This window comes from Strix aluco, chromosome 3 (genome assembly GCF_031877795.1).
Source record: "Strix aluco isolate bStrAlu1 chromosome 3, bStrAlu1.hap1, whole genome shotgun sequence".
Taxonomy (NCBI): Eukaryota; Metazoa; Chordata; class Aves; order Strigiformes; family Strigidae; genus Strix; species Strix aluco.
The window spans coordinates 29311913-29326239 of NC_133933.1; the positions used below are offsets into that span (position 1 = coordinate 29311913).

General features: G+C 41.1%; 1 protein-coding gene across 5 annotated transcripts in view; it reads right to left on the reverse strand.

Annotated features, from left to right (window-relative positions):
* The window catches only part of RPS6KC1 (ribosomal protein S6 kinase C1), a 90521-nt gene extending 78654 nt beyond the window's left edge, over positions 1-11867 (reverse strand). For 3 of the 5 annotated variants that reach the window (XM_074817924.1, XM_074817927.1, XM_074817923.1), the window contains exons 1-3: positions 11716-11867; positions 6945-6980; positions 2455-2575 (exon numbers count right to left, since the gene is read on the reverse strand). In XM_074817924.1, the coding sequence (XP_074674025.1) occupies positions 2455-2575; positions 6945-6980; positions 11716-11820 (262 nt within the window). In that variant the 5' untranslated portion in view covers positions 11821-11867. Of the gene's footprint in view, positions 1-2454; positions 2576-5957; positions 6068-6944; positions 6981-11715 lie in introns of all 5 variants that reach the window. The other 2 variants (XM_074817926.1, XM_074817925.1) reach the window with 1 other exon arrangement.
* Between the last annotated feature and the right edge of the window lie 2460 nt (positions 11868-14327).

Consider the following 14327-nt stretch of genomic DNA (forward strand, 5'->3'; position numbering starts at 1 on the left):
GAAGAAATCCTGGACAGAAATAATATCATAGCCATGCCCTGTGAACCAAAACCACACCTAAAAATGCACCAAACCCACACCAGAAACCTTGCCAAAAAAAGAAAGCACATGTTAGATGCATGCCAAAAAATGCCAAACATGCTGGACACTAAACATCATGCAAAGTCCATACAAAAAAAATATAACGTAGGCTAGATGCTTAAAAAAACCCTCACAAAACCAACTTGTATACTCCATGGAAATGCCATAGTAACCCCAAAAACACCTCGCAAATGAAAAATGCCCACCAAAACCACCTTAGGAAACAAAAAGCCTGACAAAAAACACATCAAAAAGAGCATGTGGTAGATTCCTGCCAAAAAAATACCAAACATGTCGGATGCTTAAAAACATGTTAAAATTCCCAATAATTGCATGTGGTAGATGCATGTAAAGAAACACCAAACACATGTTGGACACTTAAAAAAAAAAAACCACCCTAAAAAGCAGCACCAAACCTGTTCCACACAGTTAGCAACGCCTTAGAAACGCCTCAGAAACGCTCACAAAGCACACAGTAGTTGTGTGCCAAAAAAATGTCAAACATGGTGGACACATGAAAAAATGCTGAAACATGCTTAAAACCCCACTCAAAATCATGTGGTATATGCATGAAAAAAGCTACACCTAAGAAATGCTGGACACCAAAAAAAAACCCAAACAAAAAAAAAATATGCCACGCAACGCCTTAGGAAACAAAACCCACTCCAAGAAAAGTGCAGAATTCACACCAGAAACCTTGTCAAAGAAGAGAACACATAGTAGATGTTTGTCAAAAAATGCCAAACTTGCTGGATGCTCAAAACCACACAAGGTACACACACAAAAAAAAAAAAAAAAAAAAACAGGAAAAAACAACCAATTGGCTGGATGCTTAAAAAAACCAGAACGTACTAAACAACTTGTAAACACCATGAAAGTGCCTTAGTAACCCAAAAAACACGTTAGAAACTGAAAAGCCTGTCAAAAACCACACCAAAAGAAGAGCACATGGTAGATGCACATCAAAATAGCACCAAACACATTTCTGGATGTCAGCAGTGCTATAGAAATGCCTTAGAAACACTCAAAAAATAAGTGGTAGGTGCATGCCAAAAAAAGGCCAGAGGTGCTGGACACTTAAAAACCCGCAAAAAAGTGTGTGGCATATGCACACCAAAAAAACACCAAATAAATCCCAGACACAAGGAACATCACAGTCATGTCTTAGGAACCATAAAACACAACGAAGTACCTGAAATCCAGACCAGAAACCTTGCCAAAAAAAAGCAGCATGTAGGGATGCATGCCAAAAAACACCATGCTAGGTGCATACCAGAAAAAAGCATAAGCACAGGCTGTATGCTTTAAGGAAAAAAAAAAATACACTAGAACAACTCAAATGCCACGGAAATGCCTTAGTAGCCCCAAAAGCACTTTAGAAACCAAAAAGCTCACCCAAAACCAAACCAAACCAGGAGTGCGTGATAGATGCACGCAAAGATATGCCAAACACTTCCTGGACACCTAAAAAAACGTTAAAATGCCTGGAAAAAAAAAGGCTCAAAAGCACATAGCAGATGCACACCAAAAAGCACCAAACATGCTGGATGCATCAAAAAAAAAATGTTGAAAAACACTTAAAAACCCACTGGATAGTGTGCAATATGTATATGTATGCCAAAAGAGCAACAGTTTATGCTGAACATAAAGAACATGCACTAAAAAAAAAAACAAACACCCACCATTTATTTTATAAACACAACAGACTGCTAAAAGAAAGTGTGGTAGGTGGAGTTCTATATGGAGTCATACCACTTCACTGAAAATCCACCTATCGCACATTCATGATGACATATACATGAGGATTAATTGAAGACCTTTGGCTTTTAAGAGCTGATTACTTTTTGCCATGTATTTCTCATGTAGAGGCACAATCCTCTTATGGGTTGTTTTGATGAAATAGTTAACTGCTATACTTAAAACTGATCTCAAAAGCCTAGCTAGATAAAATTGATAATTGCAACCAAATTTCTAAAATGAAAAATTCTTTTCTGCAACAACCACTTGATACTTTACTATAACGCATCACTAAAAATCAGACAGCTCATATATGAAAAATCTTTGTTCACTGTTCAAGTGCTGTTCACAAAGCTAATATAGACTTTATGCTCCTGAAAACAGGGAATGTATGTTGTAAAGATATAGAACATATACATCAATAAATATTTGAGCTAATATCTCTAACATGGAAGGAAGGACATAACTACCTGTGTTAATATAATACCAGCACACCTACAAGTAAGACACAACAAACCAAGAAGTTGAGTAGGAAAAGCGCACAGAAAAGTTTCATGCAGCTGCAAAACAAGATGTATTTATAGATATTGAGTTATCAAAGAATTTCACAGCAAGTCAGGAAGAAGTTATGCTTACCAAATACTATCGCTTTGGCAAAAGGTGGAAAGAGTTCTGTGTGTCTGCATAGGTTTTTATGAATTTGCCAGAGATCTTTGTGCAGTTTCTTAAAGTCACTGTATCTCTTCCAAACGACTATCTGAAGCAGAGAAAGGGGAGAGAAGTAATAGTGAGGTTCATTGTTCACATTGTATCACACCACAAATACATTTTTTAAGCAAATCAGGCAGCTACCTTCAGCAAATATGTTTAACAAAAATATACAATCTGAACTGCCAACTGTAACAACCGTAAAAAAATGGTCATTATCTGTCCCCAACCTCCACTTTGGCTAACAAGACTACAGTGCATAGAAAAAAATATTAAATAAAAGCTGAAAGAGGGAAACAGAGAGTGCAAAGGCAGAACTGTTTCAGTCACACTGAGATCCAGAGCTACACAGGGAACCAGTAAGAGAGAAAAAAATGCCTAACAGTAGTGTTGCACTATCCAATGCTCAATAGCATGCTGTGCTTGGCACAGCTGCAGGTATGGGGAACAGACACAACAGCAAGAGAAAATGAGGGAAGAGAAATCAATACAAGTAAGGGATTCTTAAGGACAACACAGTAAGCATCCAGGACTACAAACCAGCTCACAATTTGTTTATGGAAAATGCTGATCAGGTGTAAGTAGAAGCCCACTTTTTAAATGGTTTATTACCAATAACCCTGATCAAAAATAATCTAGACAAAATCTCCAACTTCAGGAATGCAAAGAGAGCACTGGTTCATTACAGCAGCTTTTCCTGATTCATCCTTTCCAGAAAGTAGTAGTCATCTCCCAGCTGGGTATCTACCTTATCGTTCCTCCATCCCATTCTTTTTATTCTTTCAATTCAAGGAAGGAGGAAAACCCAACAGGAAAATCAGGCCAGGGAAGGAACTGAGCAACAAAATTTACACTTGACTGCTAACAGGTTTGTATCAGGATGGAAAAAATGAACACAGACATTTTATATCTTGGCCTCATTTTTGGTCAGACTCACTAAGCAATCATAATAAACCCCAACATTAATATAAAGTGTTAAAGTAGAAAAGGGAGGGAACAAAAAAAAGAAAGAGAGGCTGCAATACATTCAGCAGTTGAATCCAGTGTTCCATCAGTTAAATGTCTCGATTAGCTTAATACAACTATCCACAATTTAAAAGAGTCCAAATATTTCTGACTGATTTAACAGGCCACTTTCAATTATGATTGTTCATGAGAAGAACTACTTTTTGCAAGCAAACCACATTTAGACCTAAGTAAAAGGTTTTAGAGGGTTGTGTTGTCATTGCTGCTGTTTTGTTGGAGTTTTGGAGGGTTGGTTTTTTTTTTAAACACTAAGGTCAGAGGCCTTCTAAATTTCAGCAGATGCAAGTCCTACCTACAGACCAACGCAGATATAAGGTAACAGGACTGTTAGCAGTAGATATGCAAAGCTTTAATATGGCTACACACCATCCACCTTATAAACTTAGCCATACTGAAACTAGCAGTCCTGCTTCAGCCCTGCCTATTGTGCATTTCCAGGACTCAATTACAACTAGTACTTGGTGGAGTTCACCAGACAAGGGAAGAAAAATCTGAATAATTTTTCAGTGCTTTACTTCTGTCTAATCCAATATCTAGAAAGTGAATGATTAGCACTTCTAGAGCTGTGTGCACATAGAGCATAAAATTGCTTAAGACGGTGAAATCTTGAAACATTAAGTTACTGCACTGTCAATACTTGTAGACAACGTAAAAAGCTGACAGAAAAATAAGAGCATGAGAATCCATTCCACTAAAAAAGTATCATTTTTTACTGCTGCAAGTGATCTCCCGATAGCCAAGAGGAAAAAAAATAAATATCCATAAATAACAGCAAAAGCAGTCAAGGTCATCCTAAAACCTTTCACAAGCTCATGGAAATCATGCCTTTGCATGCATGCAGCTCAGCAAAGTTAGCAAAGTTCCCACTCTAACATACTCATTAGAAATCAGATTTGGAGGAAGGACACATTGTACTTTGAGGCCCAACGAAGCACAGCAAGTATATCATAAAACATATGTTAGACTTGTAATGCAATAAGGTGCTTGTCATGGCTAGAGCCAGTAGATCTCTATTAACTCATGTGACTCATCTGTTCCACAATGTACAACCCTTTCTCCTCTGTGAATAAGTAAGACAAAAAAAACCCCACAAGACTACCCTAGCTACAACTCCCTCGCATGCCATGTGGCCACCATCAATCCCCAGAAGCACAGAAATTAAAGGGAAGTCCACTAGCCTTTCTGTATCTATTAACTCCTCCACACACAACTTCACATTAACTCCTTTTATCCTTTTGAGAAGAAAGCCCTTACAAGGTTATCTTCCTTCCTGCCCCAGCAACAACAGTTGAGGTTACCTTGAACTGTAGTTGGCTGCAGTGAGCAAGATGCTGTATTAAAGGATTGTATCCCAAGGGCAATTAAAAGAGGTGACAGAACACTGGCAAGCAGAGGTCACAGTACACAGCCTTATGTACAGTTGTACATATGTAATGTATGTATTACATCACAGCAGTGACATTAAAAGAGACTTCTGAATGAGTAGGCAGGCACACCTAAGTGGTCATGTACAGGTGCAGGAATGGGGTTGCATGAGACAGATCGTAAAGCAAGAGGGTGGTTGTGTGCACAAAATTTTGGCTACTGAATTTATAACTGAGCATTCTGGAAAACTGAGGTAAATTTACTTTCAGTGGGAACAGGTTAGCAGCATATTCTTTTTCTTTCAAAGACTGTCCACAATTCTTTTTCTATCACAGGAAGCCAGTATAACAGAAAAGCTCCCAACATATGTGGTTTTCGGACTACAACTAGCCCTCATGGCAACTACCATATAGGACATTCCTTTTAATAACTAGGTACTTTCAGATGCTTGCTCATAACAGAACCACACCACACCTAACATGCTATCACATACAAAATAATTAATTTGATAAAACGAAGGGTGGAAAAGGGCAATCAGCAACAAGTTCATAGCACATTTATATCTTCTTGTGGACTAGAGTTTGTGGAATCCTGCATGGCTAACCTACAGCCACAGATCAAAGCAATGACCAAAGCAATGACTGAAAGATATGGTTTTGCTATTGTTTCAAAACTACTTAACATATATTCATGCAATACTCTAGCTGAAAGGCACTTACAATATATTTTTCTGATGAATGGCTAATCAACAGCTGCTATAAAGTGTTTTTCCCACAAATGAAGATTAAGGTAATGGCAGTATGTGCTCATGAATAGGTTCAATTCAGGAGCCTCCCTGGAAAAGGTGAACATCAAGCTACAAACTACAGTAATGCAATTCTAAAACTAGATCCATGATATTCACTGATTCTGATAGGCTGTTTTAATCTTATAGAGATTTAAAAAAATGCAAAAAGCATGAATGCTCATGTTTATCTGATTCTCAAGATTTCAAAGAAGGATGCAACAAAGGGGTGTTAGGTGTATTAGCCAATTCTCACCTCTGCCAAGCCACTAATCAGTAACTCATGTTTGACCAGAGATGCAATGAATTCATTTATGGGCTCTTCTTTCATCAACTATCCAGGTTCTCCTCAACTGTAGTAAGAGACTGCACCAGAAATTGAACATATGCATATGTTACACAATGTCTGAAAAGCCATAAGGTTGTGCTTTTGAAGGAAGATTTTGCATGTACATAGTATAATAGTATCAATGTCAAGTCATCAGTCCAGAAGAAATCAAGAGGGAAAAGCAGGTTTTTTAATCTAAAAAAAAACCAAAAAAAACAACCAAACCCACAGACACGTGATGTATTTTTTTGTCTCAATACAATGGTTCCTGACAGTCTTTTGAGATATTAAAGAGGCACAAGAATACAGCAGACCCTTATTCACAGCCTTTTTGGAAGAGGCAAAGAGTAAGCAATTTTAAAGTTTTATCAAAGCATATCACTGGAAAATACTTAAGGAGCCTCAGAGAGAGAGGCATAATATATGACTTGCAGTCTAATCTCTCTCAACCACTCCTACGCTCCTCCATTTTCTCTCTTCACTAATAGACAGTAATGATGTAGGCTTTTCAGTGAAGTATTGGTTAAAGAGGAGAAGAGTACCTACAGCTGAGACCTAAGACTTGGATTGTGGACTGATCTCTAATTTTACCAGTAGGAGTTAAGTAACCATCAATTTGCCAATTCCAGCCCTGAGAAAAGAGCTTGCAAAGTTATCAAAGCAGTTTTGTCATCAAAAGACACTTTTCTCTCTAAGACTTTGTTTCAAGTCACGATTCGTCACTGAGGGCAGAATTGCAACATGTTACACTGGCTACTGTTTTCAACTACGAAAGCTAAAGACAAATGGAAACATACAAAAAACAGTTTGCTCAATTACAATGACAAAACACAGAAATTGCTAAATTACATCAAAGATGCTTCAAAAAGCCATAGTGTGATACACAAAGACATTTGCACAAGTTTAAACTGTTACCTCCTGGACATCCTCTGGATTTTTTCTGGAAACAATCTGAAAAGCAAAACAAAAAACTATATAAGTGCTTGGATTTCCAGTTTGGAAGTTAAAGAGTAACATACAATGATTTGTTGCTGAAGAGAAAAATCTGGAAAAAGGCAAACGGTTGCATGTTCCTCTGCACTCAGAAATGTTTTCATTTTGTTGTAGAGAAGTCTAATATCCAAATACAACACGGTGAGGTGTTTTAGCAGCAGAGTCAATCGCTGTGATTAGAAATAAAGATGTACATTCCAGGCAAAATGGCACAGAAGGCATCTCACAAAACAAAGCTACATAGAGCACATCCCCCATCATCTTTCCCATCTCTTCCTATTAATTCATAGGAGGGCCACATTACTCCTAATAAGTGGAGCTAATTAAGGTTATTTGGCTTAATACAAGCTGCACACAACCTCACTGTGAATGTGAGGTTTTGCATTTACTAAGACAGTATTTCCACTTTACTTACAGCCATCGATGCGCACACCACACACGTCTGACTCTATCCTTGTGTATTTGTTTCTCCTTAAACACTCTTTGTCTAATTAATTATAAATGACGTTGTCCAGAGGAAAATTGCCGTGAAAACGAGGCTTGGCTACACACCATAAAGAAGCCTGTATTTTGTCAGGATTTTTTTCTTTAAATAAATATTGATCACAAAAGCCTTTGTAATCCAAGTTCTGTATTGGACTTATAAACAGCAGTAAGAGCATATCCACACAAACAAATCAAATAAAGACATCTTTAATTCATATCTGCAATTATCTTGTGTAAGTCAGTATATCCTTCATTACAACTCAGCCAAAGCTGTTTAACAAAATAATTAGCCTATTGTTAGCTAAAGCAAAATAGGGCATTTGCAATCCAAACTGAGACTCTCCACACACTGACACACCCCAGAATAATTAATACTGTGAATAGGTGATGCATATAGGCAAGAGCAAGGAGTCCACGCTCCTTGCACCCCAGGGACTAAAACACCATCCCGCTGTACCGCAAACACCACACAGCTGTTGCTCTAAGATGGAAGTCACTGAATCTACACTTTCCTCTTGCTAAGCAACAATAACATAACCCTTGTACTCCCCACAAACTAGCTCTCTTCCACCCTTTCATTTTTCAAGAATCCTTGTCAAAGCCTCCCAGATTTCATAACATCAGTTTACTACACAGCCCAACCACTGTAATCTTTCACACATTTTGGAGGAGACAAGACAACAGAGAAGTGTTACCTTCTCTAGCAACCTCCCAAAAGACCTCAAACATTTTCCTTCACAAGTCTAAGTTCTTTCTCTCACCTTGCACATCAAAGTCCTCTTCTTCCAGCGTAGTCTACATTGACAAAACCTTCCTCAACTTTTCCTCACTCTTGAGTAATCTAACATTTGGCAACTTTACCAAATTTTAACCTTGGCAGCTGTTGCTCCTTCATTCACTACCAGGCAGTTCATATGTACGATTGGTGAAATATTTCTAACCTTCTTTTCTAATAGCTGGCATACTTGATGTAAGGAGCCTGTAGAGCTGGGGGAAGAAGATATCATAGGCATGGCTACACATCACAGAAGAACACCAAAGGGCACACACTAACTGCTTTGCTTTGCAGTTCACCTTTAGTTAAAGCCTTGCAACAGTTTTGGCAGCTAGGTAAATTACCAGATGGGCAGAAGGAGACCCAGAGAGATGAGTAATTACCCAGCCAGTTAGTAAGAATCTGGAATAAAACCCAGAGGCCCTGTTTCACACTTGTTCTAATGTTACATCGCCTTCTATATCTACCAGCCATGCCAACTTTAAGTCAGTATGTAATAATTTATGTGTTGTCCTACTTTGTTCTTCATATCCTTTTCTGAAGGTCAACCTCAGAAGAGGTCTGCCCCTTCAATCCAACCTACAATCAACCTAGAGACTTGGCAAAGATGATCCAATCCCCCAGTTTTTCAGTGCACTTTTTTAATCCTCCCACAAGGATCAATGCAGTCAGATCCTTCTGCAAATCTGTAACGCCAGCAACTTTAATCTATTTTTAAAAATATCATTAGGATACCCACCAATGAGCTAAGCAATGCATAATTACTGCATTAGGCTCTGAAAAACGGAGATCCTACACGGATCCTCACCATCAAACAAAGTATTTCAGATTATCCTGTTCCTTGACTGACCTGCTGATATCCAATATAACTCATTAGAAATTTAATTATCATTACTAACTGTAATCTTCTAAGTTATATGAACTTTTATTAGTGGCCTATATTTTCAGACACTTCTTGTATCGCAACTTGCTGATATCTCTTTCTGTTCTTTAGACTTTAGAAATGGATATAAAAAAGCCAATATTCATTTAATCTTGTCAGCACTTACAATTATTTCACAGTTTATAAGTAAATAAAACATGTATTCTCTGGTATACAAACAAAACCTTTAAGAAAAACCTGCAATAAGGACAGACCACCTTAGCATTCAGAAGAGACTGCATGGGTAGCTGTGCCTTTGGGCACATGTTTAGGACACACTAAACAAGTACTTTCTCATCCATGATTATTAATCTATTGTTACATTGGAACAGAAAGCTCCTTTAACTTCATTTCACAAAGGATTCACTCATACACCACTGAAAGGAACCTGAAATCTCCACTAGCACGTACTGACTACCCTAGATCTCAGCCAGAAGGTTATGCAACACAATGGGAAGATCCACCTCACTTTTTTCCTGGCGGTCCCCCAAAGTTGCTGAGCATCAGATCAGCAAATACAGCTGTAGTGCTGTGATATCAACCATGGAGCCAGATCACTGCAGGAACAGGAGGGAGGAATAGGAGGAAAGAAAAAGGGAGGGTAACAGATACGTACATTGAATTATTTTTAAATCATTTCGTTCAGCTTCTAACTCCCCAAATCCTCACTTCAAGTACTACATAACAGATTATCAGATAGACCCCTACTCAAACAAAAGTTATTTATACTTCTACATTTGTGTCCAAAGCATCCCTTGCTGCATAAAAGAGAAATATTTTTGCACTTTGAGGATTTTAGGTATCAAAGCACACTGAAGAACTAATGATCTCTGGTTAGCCCAGTTTAATTTGGACAGCTCACAGACTGATCAGCTCCTTGCTCTGTACTAAATCACGTGCAGCCGGCACACCACCTGACTCTGCACTGCCTTACTTCAAAACGTACCAGAGCATCTACAACTTATGGGACATGGAGAAAGGGTGACATTTCTCACTAGTTAACCACAACTTGCTTTTCAACAATTCTGCATAAACCAAAATATCACAGAGCATTTTAACTGTCTTTAGCCAGTAAGAACAAAGTCACAAGAGTAAAATAAGGAGAAGTCTTGGCTCATTCCTATTACTCACTATCGCACTGACACAACTTTTTAAAACACACACATAGACTTAATCCATCATGAGCTCCTACAGAAACATGTGATTGCACTGTTTTCCTCCTTGCCTCTATCTCAGGAAAGGTTTTTTAGATTAAAACATCATCGGGAAAAACTTTTTTTTTTTTTAAATACTTCATTTTATTGGACTAAAAACGTTTTAAGCACATCCCATATTTGTGTTCGGTGGATTCGTATACATATATTTGACAAAAAATAATTTTAAAAAAAATTAATTTCACAAGGCACACAAAGTGATCATAGCCAAACAACCTGAGCGCTACAATATACATACACATACAGAATGCTGTATTCTTTGGATGAAGGGAAGGCTGCATGTAAACATACATTGCTCTCATGGGCGGAACACCTACAACTGCAGTAACCACAAGATCACAGGTCATTTAAATAAACTCTGTATCTCTATGACACTTTCTGATGCTCTCAATATATCCCACCATACATGACCTGAACTCCCACCCCTTTTCCACCTATCTCCACATGTTTACTCACTCCCCTCCCTTTTTGGCTTAAATAGAGAAGTGTAGGAGAAAAGAAAGCAAGAAGTTTCCCTAGAGGAACAGAAGGAGCTTTCAGCAAATCCAGCACCAAGCCAGCTCTCCCAATACCCAGTTATCTGCTTCAGCTCTCCTCCTCCTCCTAGTAGGCCTCTCTTAGTTACCCAGACGCTCTTCTGCCCAAATGAGGTTGAACCCTAGGCACTCACAGCCCTTAAGAAAGCAGCTGTCTAAATATTCTTCAACTCAAACAGCCCTGCACTTCCAGCGCAGGCGTGCTGTACCTACATACTCTACTCCCTCATTCTTCCTCCAGAGCTGACTGCTCTGTGGGGCAGGCAGGAAGACAGAGCAATCTGCCAGTAACCTATCTGAGAGATCTAGGGGAGAAGAGGGGAAAAAAAGAAAGACGGAGTTGTTTGGTTTTAAGCTATTCTCCTACGCCCTTGCAACAAACAGGTGAGAAATTGACAGTTAATTGCAAAGCGCGTTTGAGGCAATCGCAACGTCAAGTGAAGCTACAAGTTTGCAGGAGACGACCGAGGCTCAGCTCGGGAGAGGCCGCCGTGTCCGAGCCTTCCCTCCCTCCCACCCGTGTCCCTGAGAAGGGTCTCCACGTCGCGACGGGCCTGATCCGCGCAGGGCGCGCCAGGATGCCCACGGGCAGCCCAGCCGCAGGCTCTATTCCGCGCACAGCGGCGGCTTTAAGGACCAACTAACGGGCAGGCCAGGCCCGGGGGCCTGAGGAGGCGAGGGGCAGGGCGGCGGCCCGCGGCGGCCCGGGCAGCCGGCACGGAGGGGGTGGGGGCCGGGGCCCGGCCGGGCGCTGACTCACCCGCGCCGTGACCTTGTAGACGGTGTGCCCGCGGGGGTGCCGCCGCGGCTCCGTCACCGTGTAGAAGCGGGCCAGGTCCCCGCCGCGCTCCCGCGGGCTCAGCATGCTGCCCCCCGCCGCAACGCCGCCGCCACCGCGCCGGGCCCCGACCCAGGCGGAAGCGGCGCCCAGGAACGCCCCGCCCCGCCCGGGCGGTGCCGGGGCCTGGCCGGGCCCGCCCCGCCGCGGGGAGCCCCGCCCGCCGGGTAGCGCGGCGGCAGGGAGGGCCTGCCCGGGTGTCCGGTGGGTGTTCCGTGGGTGTTCCGTGGGTGTTGCCTAGCCGGGCGTGGCGGCGGGGCCGAGGCTGAGCCAGGGTGCTGGCCGGGCCCAGGCCTGGCCTGGCCGGGCCCTCTCCCTCTCCCACCGCTTCCAGCTGCCGCCTTGAGTATCCCCGGTTCCCAACAGGCAGCTTGGATGTGGCCGCCTTCTCCGGAGCCTGAAAGTCTGCGTGGCGTGGATGAGGCCAGGGTGTCACGGTCAAATCATCCCTGCGGTGGCCCAGCCCGGCTCCAGGCGCCCTGCTCGGGCGCGGCTCAGGGGGACTTGCCCTCAGCAGCGCCCACCGCCCCTTTTCCAATACAGACACCCCACGGCCTTCCCTTGACAGAGCGGGTACAGGCTCCCAGCGTGCGCCGTGGGCTGTTTCGAGGTACGCTGCCCTAAATCTAAAGGCCTGTAAGTCTGAAATGGCTCGCAGATTTTGAAGAGGAACATTAACAGAAAGGGCAGTTTGATGGTTACTGAATCGCCATGTTTTGTGTTTCATGTCTTCTCCACGTTCTTTAAGCTGTAGCTGGACTTCTCCCTGCAGGTGGACTGTCTGTGCACAACGCTTTGGTGTGAGGAAACTCTCCAGGGTTTGAGGTGCATTGCTTCAGTCCAAAGGAGCGCAACATTGCGCTGCAAGACATTCTCCTTTCATGAATTCGTAAGATTGCGCGTACCTTCATTTACTTGACTGTCATGGGACCTGTACTGACATAGATCTATACAAATATAGATAACTTCAGATTATATGAATTGTTAGGATTATTTTTTTATGACTGTGCTTTAATTCATTTAATAGTAGATGTTAAAAAATCAGCTTTTCGTTACCACGTTATTAATATCTCTGATCTCATGCAGGTCTTTGACATAAAGAAAAATACTTAATTGCATTTGTTTGTAAAAGATGAGAGCCTTGTCCTGAAGCTCATGGTAAGCAAGTGTCTCCTTTGAGGATGATTGAACTGCATCATGAATCTTTACAACATTCCCAATTTTAGCTACATAAATGAAAGCTCTTCTTCTATAAACACACTCAGTTTCTGAGTTCCTGAACAGATTGAATTCTACAGATCTGGAAGCACAAGCTCACCTTTGAGTCCTTCTAAGCAGCTTCAATGTGATGCTGTTTGGCAGTACTGCCAGAGTTTCACCTCTTCCTTATTCCTAGTGATTACAAGATTAATGTTACTCTTAATTTGGACACTGTCCTCACTCAATTCTTATCTCGTTGTAATGGGAATTCCAACCAGCATACCAGAAGCAAGTAGGTCCTGCAAACATGCAGAGTCGGGGAAACAGGCATGAGTGGACCAGCTGTTCCCCTCCCAGGGCTGGTCTGACAGAAAACAGTTGATTTGAAAACCCCAGAGAGCCCAGCAAAATCGTGACAGAGCAGCTCCAAATGGTCATGTTCTAGCATCCAGATACAGCTGCTTCTTTGAATAGTGCTAGCCCAGAGAAAGGTTGTTTTCTGTGGGAGAACACAATGACTCTTCCCAACATGTCATAGGGCAGAAACAGTCCAAATGTGAGTTTTATAACATCCTGCCTCTCAAATTTTTTTTAATCACTTTGACATTCCCAGCTATCAAGTTACTAGAAAGACTGTTTATCCTTTTTATTACTAAGAATTGCTTGATAGGTCTAGTCTATTTTGCATGGGGAACATTTTCTTAGGGAATGGGGAAGAGAGAGGGAATTGATTCTTATAAGCTCACTTGCCACAGCAGAAGAGTGTGTCTTTTACATCTTTTGACAAGGTGTTGGTACATCTAACTTCATGGAAGTAACTATCAAAAGGAGCACCTCAGAGATAATTTGGTCTTGATCATCAGTCTTCCAAAGTAAGTTTCTAAGTTCCAAAGCTAAAAGATACCCAAAAGATAGTGACTGTGTTCTTATACCAACAATGATGCAGTTGAAGTTTCATTGAAAGATGCTTTCCAAGAAGAGATCTTCTGTTTAGAGTAATTTTAATGTACAAATGAGGGAACATAATCTTTGTACAGATCTGTACAAAGAGGTTTGTTCAGATGTGAAGTGAAGGGGTTGGACAGAACGATCTCATGGATATTTTTTTATTCTCATCTTCCTAATTTTAGCTATAGGAAGGTTGCAGCTACTCAGATGTAGTGGCATCACATCCAAAAAACAAACAGCTGGTTGAAAATACACTTGCTCAAGTGAAAAGGAAACATTTTCTAACATGGTATACTAATTACTTGATACATCATGTGGCTCATATAACCCTCTAGTATAATAACATGCTTAGACAACCAGTTCTGGTATAAATTTGCTTATGAAGC